Raw genomic sequence first — 14,260 nt, forward strand, 5'->3', positions numbered from 1 at the left:
CATGCTTTGTCTGTGCATCTCTCTTGTACCCCGTTCACTCCGATTGGATCTAAGGTTACATTGCGCCCGAATGCAGCGTATTTGCCTAAGATTATCCCTGCAGCCTATAGCTCTTTGACTTTTGAGCTCTAGAGCTACTGCCCCCCTCGGTTTGCATCTGAAGAGCAGAGGAGGTTACATTCCTTGTGCCCTGTGCAGGCACTACGCACTTACATAGACCACACCCAGGGTGTGCGTTTATGTGACCAGCTGTTTGTATGTTTTGCTAATCCGGCTAAGGGCAAGACGCTGTCTAAACAGCAGCTTTCCAACTGGATTGTGGAGGCTATCTTCATAGCATACAGCAGCAGGGGTCTTCCGTTGCCCCAAGGTGTGAGGGCACATTCAACCAGGGGCATGGCAGCCTCATGGGCCCTGTTTGAAGGGGGTTCTGTGAGTGATATCTGCGCTGCAGCCAGTTGGTCATCACCGCACACTTTTGTTCAGTTTCATCACTTGGATGTGACAGCTCCTTCAGTGGCTCACTCTGTCGTTTCTGCTGGGACTACGATGCATACGTCTCAAATTATATGTGTTGTATCGAGTGAATCAACTGAAAGGGAACGAATGTTATATTTATAACATGTTGATTTGTAAGAGAACACTTAAATTAAATGAAGGTCTTTGTGAGGACTTTCCAGTTTGAGTAATGTGTGCAAAAATCTCTATTTGCGACAAGTGTGCATTACCAAGTCAGTTACAATAACAGATAGCAGAAGTGGTTCCCAGCATATGAGATAAATAAATCAGAAAACATTTTGTTGTGCTGAAAATTTGTGTGATTTTATTTGCCCTGGGCAATGATATACAACCACAAAGACACTGTGCAAAGAAAGCAAAGATTAAGTCACACTTACGGAGAGTCGGCAAGCACATTTTACACAGACAAAAATGATATATCTGCATGTACACAGTAATATTGCCAGCAGACTTCATGCTAAACCAATAAAATGAGGACTCTAAACTAATACAGGAACACGCACATAGAGGAACACACCTCAATCCAAATGTATAACTCAATACACCATTCAAAATATAGTTATATTCAATGTCATTCAAAACTGATTTTTAATCCCATAGCAGTTTTTTTTTTAATGTATTTGTAATATTCGCCGTCAGTCTACTGTCTATAATAGTCTGCAAAAATCCAGCCCACACTTCTTTGCGATCTGTTTATGATCGCATGGTGCAACATGGTGCCAAAATCAAATACTGCGCTGAAGGACAGCTTCACAATCAAAATACCCCAAACACTCCTTTGCTGAGTAAGAAAATCATGTTCACACAGAGTTCAAAGTTTCTGCTGTGATAAGCAAAATCAGCAAAGCATTAGAAGAAAGAAAACATGAAACACATGGACCTAGCTAAATGATGTGCCGCATATATAATGTAAGGTTACAGTTCTCTTAATAAAAGCAGTTTAAAAATGCAGCTAGCATTCATGGCAATATTCAATACATTTATCAGTCATTGAGCTACAACTGACATTTTGTTCTGCTGTCTGTAAGACAGACTCAATAAATTGTTTCTCCTCTCAAAACCGTGTTGTCTCTCAAGTGACTGTTGGCTAAGCACCACCCTTTGGAGTTACTGATGCTACATCTGTCAAGTTTTCCATGGAGCAGTTGTCAGTAATTACTGTAGCAGTCTCACCGTCCAAATTCTTGGTAAGTTTTGAAATAATGGGGTCCATTGTTTTAGACACCGAAAAGCAGGGCGTTAGCCTTAACTCTGATGGCATCTTGGACCAGCTTCCACTCAGCAGAGAGTTGTATTGATACATCCAGTTTACCCAAAAAAATAATGTAACCTAGTTAGTTACAGCTGGGTTTCTTGGCTTTGGGTATTACTTCTGTAAGACAGTTAGCTGGACTTGCTAATGACTGCAGTGTTTGATTAACATACCGCAGTTAATGTTGAGCTTCTTGTCCTTGGAAGAAATGCTTGATTGCTACTGTATGTATTATTAATATCTGTGATAAAAATACATTTTCATTTATTTGCATAGGACTTTCAAATATTTGCAGCTTATGTAAGAGCAGATAAGTACACATTTTTAAGTACTCTTCAAACTTTTCCCCTTTTCTTTTTTTTTTTTTTAAATTTTTACTTTTGGAAAAGCTGGGGGAAAAATAAAAAGCCACACCACTTCAACATGTGGAGACATCTAAAGCTGTGCCTAGTTACACTTACTAAGCTATGACTGGACAATCACTGGTCACATGAGGGGTTTAACAAACAATCAGTTTCTCCATGTTCCAACGTTTGGCACTGCACAAAGTTAAAGTCTAAAGGTTGATTGATTGCCTTGTTTTAATCACCACAAACTTTCCAAATTAACTTGGAAGTCCTTGGCAACGCGCAAACACACACGCACACACACACATACAATTTCACAAAACAGTTTCATTTTCTAAAAGTGCAAGCAAGCAAGTACAAATAAAGCAAAAGCGCATGTAACATGACCTCTTTTTTTGTTCTTTTTTTCCAAACAGAATTTAAATCTTTAAAGCACAGAGTTAAAAAATACTACAAAAGTGTCTTAAAAACAGGAATAAGCTGATATAAGCTGGTATTTGCTGTAGCTTATTGATTATTAGTAATACATTTCCAAGCTGGTGGGAGGAGGAACAACACATTTCAGACAATAAAGTAAAATAAAAAAAATAAAAAAATACAATGAACCTGAACAAATGGAAGCTATTGTCCTTTTGTTTATAAGTGCTATAAACAATATCCTTGCGCTCAGTCATCATCACTCTTGCTCTTGTCTGACTGATCCTGCAAAAAAAAAAAAAGAGCGAAGCATTAAGAGAGAGGGAGATATAAAGGCAAAAACGCAGAGGAGAAAAGGAGAACGCTGTATGATGATGGTTTATTGTCTGTGGAGAGCATCAACAAGACGTGGCGTAGGTCAACACAGGCAGAATACATCAAACACTAAAATAAACTAAATAAGAAATACAGATCTCCAGAGGGATGGAGGTCTGCAGTGCCCTGTCTTTACATCCACTCCTCTCTAGATTTAGTTTCTAGGCTAAAGCCGGGGGGTGAGGGGTGACAAAAGGACAGAAAAAGCTTTCTTTAAACACCCTGCAAAAAGTGTACAAGTACGTTACCACCAGGACTGACAGGCAGGTGAGGAAATCACTCCCTACATTTGTATTCAAAGAGTGACGTGGCTTTTGGCCATGCTCTCCTGAGGGTCTAACTTTGGCTGAGCTGTTTATATTAACCTCAAAGACCCTGCAATTCAGTATCACCCTTGACATGAATAAAGTCTACCTCAAGCTGCCCACTTATGTTGAATTTACCAAAATCTAATGCATAGGAAATCAACCTCTGATCTGTAGAGATTTAATATTAAGGTGGGTGCGTACTGCTGTTTTTGATGAAAATGTTTTTGTCATACTCTTACACTGGACTCATTATTCTGCATTAGGAGGGATTCAGCCCCAAGGTGAAAAAAGAAAATGAAAAAACCTGCAGAGGGCCGCATAGATGGGAGTGTGTTGTGAAAGTTAGACAATAAATAACAATCCAGGAAGCCCAAGTGGAGCAACAGATTAAGTATTTAAAGATGCCAAAACACTGCCGCTATACAACAGTTAATGACACCCACAGACAGGACTGTAATGTAAAGTTAAAGATGAGACCCTCCCATCTCTCTCTGTTGACTATACAAGCCTTTCTATGAGGGTCCAAAGGACGGGACTTAATGCCCGTTCTCAAGTGTCTCGTTTCACTGCTTCTCTCCGCTCCACTTACAGAGAGCAACAGAAGCTAACGTTAGCGTAGAAATGGAGTCCTGCTTCCAGCATGACAAGTTCCACAGAGACCTTTAAGTTTTGTGTTGCAGCGAAAGTTGAGCATTGTTTTGCTGGAGTTCCCTGCTGCAGACTTTTATTTGGGGCTGTATTTATGATGGCTGCATCTGATCTTCGCTGCATATACTACTCTGAAACAATGTGCACCTCCTTAAAAATGGAACTACATGGTGGAGTAAATGGCAGCTACAGTGATCCCATGTTGGGACCCAAATAACTGTGACTGGTCAATCTGGGTTGCTTCTATTATGATGGTAAAAAGAATAATCTCACATTCAGTTATAAACTAAGGCAGATCTTCCATCACTGGTATCAAAATGCTCAGGAAAGTATGTAAACTATCGCAGTAGGGAATATGACTGAATACAGATATGGCCTGGTCAAGCAAGTTCTCGACTCGTTTTTTGCTGTTGATGGAAGTTGCTAAGGAGAGAGACGTCTTGCTTCTTTCTGATCTCTGTTGAGAGTAGAACAGTGCAGTACCAATCAGGCAGCTGACAAAGCTCAGTTAGTGACACAAAGATTTAACAAATATTTACAATGATTACAACAATTAAACAGCAATTACATGCCTGTTCCTGGAATCCCAGATGTGAAACAGCCTCTGATTAGACAACTGATTAAACTCGTGACAACCAGAACTGAGATCTACTTTGTTCGCCAAATAACAGCTCTGTGTGCTACTTCTCATGTTTGATAACGAAAACAATGGGGATAAAAAGCTACTGTGATCTGTGAGTGAACTGAGTTATTTGTACTGATGGGTGTGTTAACGATAAAGTGAAATGCAGCGCAGGGGAACGACTTACATTGTCATCCTGTTCTTCGTCGCTGTCGTCGTCGCTGACCACCGGCTTGGCCTTTCCTCGGCTTTGTCTCTTCTTGCCTTTGTCATGGCTACGTGCTTCCTTACTGAGCTTAATCTTAACACGCACAGACTTAGCTGAATGAAGAGAGAGAGAGAGAGAGAAAAAAAGACAAATCTTAGAGGAAGAGATACTTAAGAGCATCGTTTGTAATTCACTGACAAGTTACATAAATTGATAAAGATAATACATAAATGGCATTTCTAACAGCAGAACAAAAGTGAATCTCAAACCACAGCAGTGCTACCTGGGTTACAAATGCAGAATTAAAAATGAGATAACACCTCTGGTTGTGTGTTGTGCGTGTATTTGTCTGTGTTCCAGAAATGGTGCATCTTACCCTCAGTCTCGGACTCATCGTCGTCCTCATCATCCTCATCGCTTTCATCATCACTTTCTTCGTCCTTGACTATCTTCTGCCGGGCACTCTTAAACACAGACTGAAGGACAATGGAATCCTCATATATCTGTGGGATGGGAAAAAAAGAAGACTGAGTGAAAACAAAGGATGGTAAAAAACGGTTCCTCGAAAAGCATGCATAAACGCTAGAAAAATGGTGGACGTGGGTAGGGATCACAAGAGAGGAGAGATTTAGCGTTAATGGAGAGAACTGAAATTGGCAGCTAGGGGGCTATAAACTGAGTGGTTAGAAATTCTTAGCAAATTAGCACCTAAGAAGTGTCCAAATAAACCTTTTGTTTTTGCTTTGATCTCTTTCCGTGGGTTGTTACAATGCATTAAAAAAATTGAACCATTGGAAATGTTCAAGGACTAAGCCAATCCTTCCCAAAAAATAAAAAAAACAGAACAGAGGGAGGACATATGGCTGTCAAATATTGAGCAATGGAGCATGGGACTGGCAAAATAAGCCACTTGAGAGGAAGACTACAATAAACAAATACGTGTATAATTAACTAATGACTAGGTCTGTTTTATAAAATATGAGTTAGTAAAAGTAATTAAAAGCCTCTGGTTGAGTGGAAATGAATAAAGGCCACAGTGACATGGCATGTAACAAACAAGGTTGTTGTTTAGTGGTATGAATTTTACCCAGACCCAGAGGTGATGCTCACAAATGTATTCTCACACAATCCAAAACCCAAATACATACATTAAATTTAAAGTTGTATTAAGCAGGAAACACGTCTTAATCTTTGTCTGGAGTTTGTCCTCAGATAAAGGATAACGCAAAAGTTGACACTGCTCTGTCAATTGACTTAACTCAGTGTTTCAGCACTGCATGACCGTCAGTATGTTTCCACGGACACTTGACCGTCGAGCTAAGATCATAGCCTGGTTAGGTCATTTACTTGGACTTCTGCCATTGCCCCAGTGTACATGCATCAGTGGAGAATCGATTTATTGACGAAGTATGTCCGACTACATCTCGGTCGGTGGCGATATGCACCGTTTCAGCTGGTTGCTACTGGACCTTCATCCGGTTGACTTATTATGTCACATACCAAATAAGTTAAGGGCTGCACAGCCAACGGTGAAAACACAGACGACTTTATGGTGCTGTATGTTACATAATACCTTCATAGACTTCTTTTGCTTTTCCTGAATTCCTGCTACAGATTTATGGTCAAAGTCTGGCGTGGGGACTGTTGGCCATGCGCAGAACACCAAGCCAGTTCAGGTCCGACTAAGGTGTGTTACGTGAAAGGGTAAATCAATTTCCAACCCCATTATCTGGGTGTGTTAGACCTTGAGGAATTCGATTTCATACAATTTCAGTCAGACTAACGCAATAGTCCAACTTTTTTTTCTTTTAACATCACGTTAAAGTGAAGAACTTGTAGACATCTCGCTCTCCATTCCACACTGATTAAATACTGCAGGACAACACACAAAAATCTGTTTATGGAAGTAAATTTGCGAAAACTTCAGTTAAAACATGGAGAAGTTTCTGACCTGGGATCCCTCCAAGTTGAAGGTCTGGGCATTGTGACAAAGCAGCATCACATCCTTCTCCAGGTCGCCCACACTCCTGTATTTATGGTTTCTCACACGTTCCTGATGACATAAAACACCAGCATGGAGCCACAGTTTGACACTCATCACTCTCAGGTTCCATGAGCCTACAGCTAATGAGATATTCAACTTACTTTCTTTATAAATATTGTTGCAAACTCATGATAATTGCTTTTACCAGGTAGTCTGATTCCTTGATTCATTGGTTGATCCATAAATTAGCAGAAAAATATACAAAAGCCCAAGCTGACATATTCAAATTGCTTGTTCTGTTCAAGTCCACAGCTCAAAAAGTACTTAGCTTATTCATTTTAATGACCAAGACATCTTTTCATCATTCCTTTGACAGATGACGTTTATCTTTTAAATCTTCAAGCTGTAATGCTATATGAATTTGTAGTTGTTATAGCAGAACAGAAATTATTTGTAATTATTATGTATTTATCAAATGTTGGCTGTACATTTCACCTTTATTATTCCACTCACTTTAAACATCATAGCCATCTTATCATTCATTCACATTAATTGGGTGGGTCATTGTAGTTGACATACCTTGATCTTTTTGAAGTCCACAGGTTTTCTGATTAGCTCATAATATTCTGGGAGCTCCTTCCTGGATGGTAACTGAACGAAGACCTCACTTAATTGTCTTCCTGACCTGGTAACACAGAATCATTTCATGTTGTAATTAAATTCAAACTTGACCTGTTTACATGGAGATCATTAGGCAAAACTTTCCTTTTAACTCCCCCAAAAATGGTGCGTTTGGAATTCTTACATATTAATGACTAAGACATTCAAATTCTAAGCCTTTAAATGTAAAACATATGGGTTGCCTTCATTTATAACTACAACAAAAGAAGAAAAAAACATTGATACACAACATTCCAGCATGAGTTGAAATGAAAATGAAATGGTGTCTTGCTGTCTTCTTGAAAAATCAGAGCTGTTTCAGTTTCAGCGGCAAATATCATTAGAATACAATATTCCATCGAATAGAATCTGACTTCCAGTCGCGGTGGACCGTTAACCCTAACCTTAATCTCTCTTCAATTCATATGACATCAGAAATGCCGATCAGCCTCATTAGAACTAGTCTTTGATCCCCATTCTGGCCCTGAAAACATCAGTATTAGTACTGGAATAGGTCCGAAATATGTTACACACACTGACTGCAGTGGATTTGCTAAGCGATGTACCGGGCTGACACTGGGGAGCAACTGGGGTTTAATGCCTTGTTTTAAGGACACTTCCACGTGTGTTTGGGAGAGGTGAAGATCTGAAAACCCTGCACTTGTTTGACCTTTCCAAATCCTGAGGCTCAGCCGCCAATTAACTACCATGAAAATACTGCAAAACAAGAATAATATATGCTAATTCAAACAATGGAGTAAAGATGTACACAAAATATATAAAATGAAAATCAGTGGCAGAGAATTTATGGGTAGGAGCGTGAACTGCTGTCTGCCACAGTGTCTTTATTATACAACAACTTAGGGGCACCAATGTTGCAAATTTTCTACACATAGTGGCTTTAAATGGCAAGAGGTGACAAGGTGAGTCCCAATTGCAGTATGTATCCTGAGCTATCAGCTCTGAAGCAGGACCAAATAGACACACACTCTATATATAATATTATAAAACTATAAGTCATGATTTACATGCAAAACCTTTCCTTGGTGTGTTAATTGTGATTTGGCCTCATGGACCATGCTATGTTTTATCTGTTTTTATACATTTGAATAATGCAGCACAATCAATAATATGTGTTTATGCTTGGGGCCAGTTGACGGTTTTGAAGCCAGTGAGGTAAACACCAGGCTAATGAGTACATGGAAAGAATTGCAATATGGCAACAGGAGAGTAAAGAAAGTAGTGTCAAAGAAGCTCTTAAGAGTAGAATGTTACATTAAAACACAGAGCTGTAACAGCGTAGCTCCTACAATTGTGAAACCTATTCGACTTGATGTCTGTTGTCTTGTTAAATTCCAGATACATATGCACCAATGCTCCTCTGGCATAAGTCTGCTTGTTGTTCCAAAGTATAGGACATAAACTATAGTGAGGCAAGCTTGTATGCTCGGAGCAACTGAAAGAGCCTGTCTGAGGAGCTGAGAGTAGCTGGAAGTGTGTAAATGTTTAAATGTAAACTGAAAATGTACCTTTTCAGCCTGGCTTTTGATCAGCCCTGATCATTAACTTAATTTTATTCACTTTTTTTTTTACTGTGTTTGTGTTATTAATATCATCATAGCTTACACTCTCATCATTCTATTCAGCCATCTGTGAAGCAGTACAGTATGAAAGGTACTATGCAACATAATGACACTTTTTTGCTAAATTATCATCAGTAATGTCAGCAGTATCTACACAGCATATACACCATATACACACTCAAAAAGATTAAGGGAACACTTTAAGAACACATCACATGCTCATCAATTAATTATTCAATTTGAAGATCTTAACAGAGGTACATTGAATAATTCCTTGAGAAGTAAACAACAGCGCACAATGGAAAACAAAATTACCAACCCATTCATGGCTGAATAAAAAAATCACACTGGAAAATAAAGCTATAAATATAAATTGCAGGCCGATCCAGGTTGCGTGAATTTTATCACGGCACTCATAATGTGGCTCAGTAGTGTGTAAGGTCCCTACATGCCTGTATGCGCTCCCGACAGCGTCTGGGCATGCTCCTGGTGAGTCGGCAGATGGTGTCCTGGGGGAGCTCCTCCCAGACCTGGATCAAGGCATCAGTGAGCTTCTGGAAAGTCTATGGCTGTACTTGGTGGTGTCAGATGCACCAATACATAACATCCCATAGGTTGGTTTGATTGGATTTAGGTCAGGGGAGCAAGGTGGCCAGGTCAATGGCCAGCCAAGGTCTGACAATCGCTCTGAGGTTTTCATCCCTGTCTCTGACAGCAGTCAGGGTCCATTGGCTATGACGTGCAGGTCTGTGCGACCCTCCAAAGACATGTCTCCCCAGGCGATTACTGCCCCACCGCCAAACCGGTCATACTGGATGATGTTACAGACAGCGTAACGTTCACCAAGATATCTCTGGACTCTTTCATGCCTGTCACATGTGTTAAGTGTGAACCTGCTCATCTGTGAAGTGAACAGGGCCCTAATGGTAGACCTGCCAATCGAACTGCATGGTGCTGGGCGGTGAGCACAGGTCCCACTAGAGGACGTCAGGCCCTTGTGGAGCCTGTTTCTGACAGTTTGTTCCGACACATGCACACCAATCGCCTGCCAGAGGTTGTTTTGTGGGGCTCTGGCAGTCCTCCTCGCACAAAGGAGCAGATGCCGGTCCTGCTGCTGAGTTAATGCCCTTCTGCCGCCCTGTCCAGCTCTCCTTGTGTAATGGCCGGTCTCCTGGTATCTCCTCCATGCTGTTGAGATTATGCTGGGAGACACAGCAAACCTTCTTTTGACCGATCCTGGAGAAGCTGGTCTACCTATGCAACCTGATTTGGCTGCAAGCACCGCCTCATGCTACCAGTTGTGACAAAGACACTAGCAGAACACAAAACGAGAGAAGAATCAGAAGGAAGGATAAGGAGAAAGCAATCCTCTGTGGCCACCGCATGCAAAACCATTCTCTTTTTGTGGGTTGTCTTGCTTTTGCCTCTCCAATGCACCTGTCAAAATCACTTGTGCTTTGTGAATGGACAGATTGATATCCCTGAGGTTTAACTGACTTGGTGTTATATTTTGAGCGTTTTTTTGTGTATTACTCAGCCCACCTCAAACCAAACATGTATGATGCAAACTATTTCAGGGTTATTCCAGGACCGTAAGCTCTACTTATATGGTCACTACTGCAGGAATGAGCTCACCTTAACAACGATTTAGAAATCACAATACCCATGAATCATTGTCCTCCTGCAGCAGAGATTTTCTTAAACTGCCATTTCTCTCAACTCTTTTCCCCAGAGTGTGGGAATGTAAGAAAAGAAGAAAGTTAGAGGGGACAAGTTTTTGTTTTTTACATCAACCTTGTGAACAGTTTTTAATGTTCATGTCATGTAATACCATTACTGCTTATCTGCATTACTGCAGACATCAAGGTCTCTGATCCATCTGCTTTATATTATAATGTTCAATTGCTTTATTAGCAGTTAAATTCTGCCAACGGGCACTTCTCACTGTTGCATTTTGAAACTTTATTAACATAACCCTTGTGTTTATTTTGTACAGAGCTGTCAGGTCATTCAGAGATCATTGAGTATTTTGCATTTTTAATTGATTAACTTGAACAATTAATAATCATCAGCACTAAAAATGAAGTTACTTATTATCATTTCAAGATCCATCATTTAATCAAAACCTACAGTACATCTGTATACTGTATCAAACATCTACAAGGAGTCACACCACTGACTTTCTGTAATGATAATACACAGAAGCATTTTCTGTGTATTATTTGAGATCTGATTAATTTCCCCCTGGATTTTTATTTGTATGCATCCTAAATGTGTTGTTTTACAGGGAAATGATACAGATCAGCATAATTGACAGGTAAAAGAATAACATTAAGTAATATAAAGCGATGAATGAGAGAAAGCGCAAATTAAGTGCTGTTACACCAAAGCTGCTGCGTGTTAGAAAAATCCACTACAATGTAAATCATAATGTGTATTTTGAAATTGTTAAATTAGATTTATGTTGTTCATTATATTAAAATATAAGTGGATTTATCTTTAAAAAACATAACCCGAAAAATGTGTTTTAAGAATAAGCACCACCTAACATGAAAACTGCAGCAGCAGAGTATTTTGATCTCAGATGACTTGGATATTGTACATCATCATCTGACTGCGGTTCCTCTGAGTTCTGAATGTTCTGTGAGCTCAAATCCACTGTGTAAACTGTGCAGAAACCACAAAGGTGGATGGTATGTTGAAATTGGGTTTGTACATCTTTGATCTATTAAGTGTGATGCCTCCAAGCTCACGTTATGGCAAAGGGGACCTCTGGAAACAGACCCAATTGTTGACATCCTTGAAAGACACTGGAATGAATGGAAATAGGATCACGAATGCTTCAAATGTCTTGTGACAGAATGCGGTGACTTCAAAACAACCTGCAAAAGACATGCTGTGTTTGAAATCACAGTGATCTCTGTTGCCATGCTTATTGGAGCTTCTATACAGAGTGACACCTAAATCTGATTGACGAAGGAAATGGAGCCTACACTGCTGCAATGAGGCGATGTAATTTGTTTCATGGGGAGAAAGCTTTGCTACATAGGAGTCCTAAAGTCCTGGAATGGAAATTCTTGAGTGTGTCTCAGTCTAGTCAAGTGAGAGGAGTGCCAAAGCTATGATTGAGATGCTCTGGGATGAACAACCATCGACTGGGAGAGGAAAGAATTTGACTTCTGGAAAGGCAGGTAGCAGTTTCCTGGAAATGCTCCGGTGTAGTAGTCAGCCAGTGCATATTTGAGTAATGGCAACACAAATGCACATGTTCTTACCGAGACAGACACTCACATTCTTGTGATTTTGAACATGGCACACAATGCAGACACCACAGAACCGACCACATGCACACACATACACACACAGAAATACACTCACACACCAACTCTCAGGGACGTTGGACTGAAGAAGAAAAAAAGTTTATCACACATAATGTTCTTTAGACATGACTTCATGTCTGCTCATTTTTACCCTGCTGACCAGGGAAATCGGGACTTTCCACTGAATAACCAAACAAACTCTTGCAAATTATATACTTTGTGCACTCAAAAGCACATTTTAGAGACGTACCACAACAAGGACTGAATGGGCCCCCACTATCAAATACAAAGTATCTTCCTAAAAGTTAACAGGACAAAAAGTTCCACTTTAACTAAAGTCACTGCATAAACTGATTATGGCCTATGACTTTAAATGAAACCGGCCACAGATTTTTGTGTCGTGCTCCCAGGCGCTACCTCACAGATTTGAGGTCTATCAAGATGCTGGTGTTGCATTTAAATGTGTCAAGCATGAGCAATTATGCTGCTGTTAATACCTGCATGTATCTGTTCATTCAGAGAGACAGATAAAGCATAGTTGAATGCTCTCCTGTGTAGTCAAAATGACAGTGCACTCACTGTAACTGGAGATTTTGTGTCCTTCCACAGCAGATGGTGGAGATGTTGCCAGAAATCTACTCGTGTGCAAGTTTATTAGGTGCACCTTATTTAAACTAATGCAGGCTAATACAACAGAGCCGTAATTCCTACCTTAATGAAGATTGTAATGTTCAGTTTTTGCTGAAAAATTCAACTTCATCGTCATTTTTAGAATGCCAAGTTGCTGTGGAAATGTGCTGAGCTACAGAGAGGTGTTTCTTATTTTAACAATGCCGCCATATACCTCATGTGTGGATGACATCCACCAGGTGGTTTAAGGTGGACTTACAAACAAAACAACTCTTAAACTGCCCTGAAAACATTTTGCAAGTGCAACACAACTTCTTTGTTGATTAAAAATGATCATGGAAATATGTGTATGTTATACGCTAGTGGTAAGTGCAAAGACAAATAAAATGAACCCCTTCGTAAACCCCTTAGCACTATGACAGGCTGATTAACGCATTGCAGAAACGCATAGGTCAATAAATCTTCTTACCCATCTCTGTAATTAATGACTGTATCGATGATGGTGTTCATTTGCTTGGTGAGCTTGGGGGGGTTCGGAGAGAGTTTCTCAGCTGGTGGACGCCCACGTCTCTTCTTGGCCTTGGAGCTCCCCTCATCTCTGCTCGACGAGTCCTTGTCCTGACGTCTCTTGCGTTTGCGCTTTTTCAGCCGGATCTCCTCCTCCATCTCTTCCAAGTTTCCATCCTCAATGGCCTAGAGTTGAAAAGAGCCAGAGCAAAGACAAGGTTAATACTTAACCACCTCAACTTGTCTATACATGATGTAGAACTGTAGGATCCCTATTAATAAATGTGCAAATTCTGACTTGGCAGCAGAGAACACTTTCACTGATTCCAGTATTTGGGCTCCTGTTGGTTCCTGTACTTATTCTCCAAAAGTTAACTTAAATTTGTTTGAAGAGTGCCAACAGGTCTCTGCATAGTCTTCTCTGAACCTGAGCTTAGACAGCCCACATACACCACTCTTAAAGTTTCTCTCTGTTCTATTCTTGTCTCCCTTAACACCTGAGCCACAGTCAATAAAATGGATCTGCAAGGCCTGACATGTATCTCCTGGGGAGTGTGTCGGAGTATATTTGGTTTGGGTGACTGGGTTCCTTTTGGCTAAAGGAACCCTGTCACTGTAAAACGAACTTTGGCTGTGAATCGAGTCATGGTTAAGGTCTGATTTGCTTACGATGGATGACGTTATTCCTGTTTTGTTTTTTTTGTTTTTTTTTAATGAAACCACATATTTGTGACTTTTAAGACGTATGTCTCGAGTTGGAACAAATGCCCTTGGGACTGAGAAACACAGACAGGGTGGGTAAGTTAAACCACAAAATTGTTAATTTTCTCAGATTGAAAGCAAGAAAAATAAACAAGCTACTTGTGCGTCACTTCTTTTT

The 14,260-nt window shown here is 40.2% G+C and overlaps 1 protein-coding gene across 4 annotated transcripts in view; it reads right to left on the reverse strand.

The window, feature by feature from the left end:
* Nucleotides 1-795: 795 nt before the first annotated feature.
* smarca2 (SWI/SNF related, matrix associated, actin dependent regulator of chromatin, subfamily a, member 2) overlaps nucleotides 796-14,260 on the reverse strand; it is a 48,358-nt gene continuing 34,893 nt past the window's right edge. For 3 of the 4 annotated variants that reach the window (XM_037097635.1, XM_037097637.1, XM_037097636.1), the window contains exons 29-34: nucleotides 13,343-13,566; nucleotides 7,260-7,365; nucleotides 6,648-6,749; nucleotides 5,073-5,199; nucleotides 4,676-4,809; nucleotides 2,785-2,820 (exon numbers count right to left, since the gene is read on the reverse strand). In XM_037097635.1, coding sequence (XP_036953530.1) covers nucleotides 2,785-2,820; nucleotides 4,676-4,809; nucleotides 5,073-5,199; nucleotides 6,648-6,749; nucleotides 7,260-7,365; nucleotides 13,343-13,566 — 729 coding nt within the window. Of the gene's footprint in view, nucleotides 2,821-4,675; nucleotides 4,810-5,072; nucleotides 5,200-6,647; nucleotides 6,750-7,259; nucleotides 7,366-13,342; nucleotides 13,567-14,260 lie in introns of all 4 variants that reach the window. The other variant, XM_037097634.1, reaches the window with a different exon arrangement.

The sequence above is a fragment of the Acanthopagrus latus genome, chromosome 5 (assembly GCF_904848185.1).
Source record: "Acanthopagrus latus isolate v.2019 chromosome 5, fAcaLat1.1, whole genome shotgun sequence".
Taxonomy (NCBI): Eukaryota; Metazoa; Chordata; class Actinopteri; order Spariformes; family Sparidae; genus Acanthopagrus; species Acanthopagrus latus.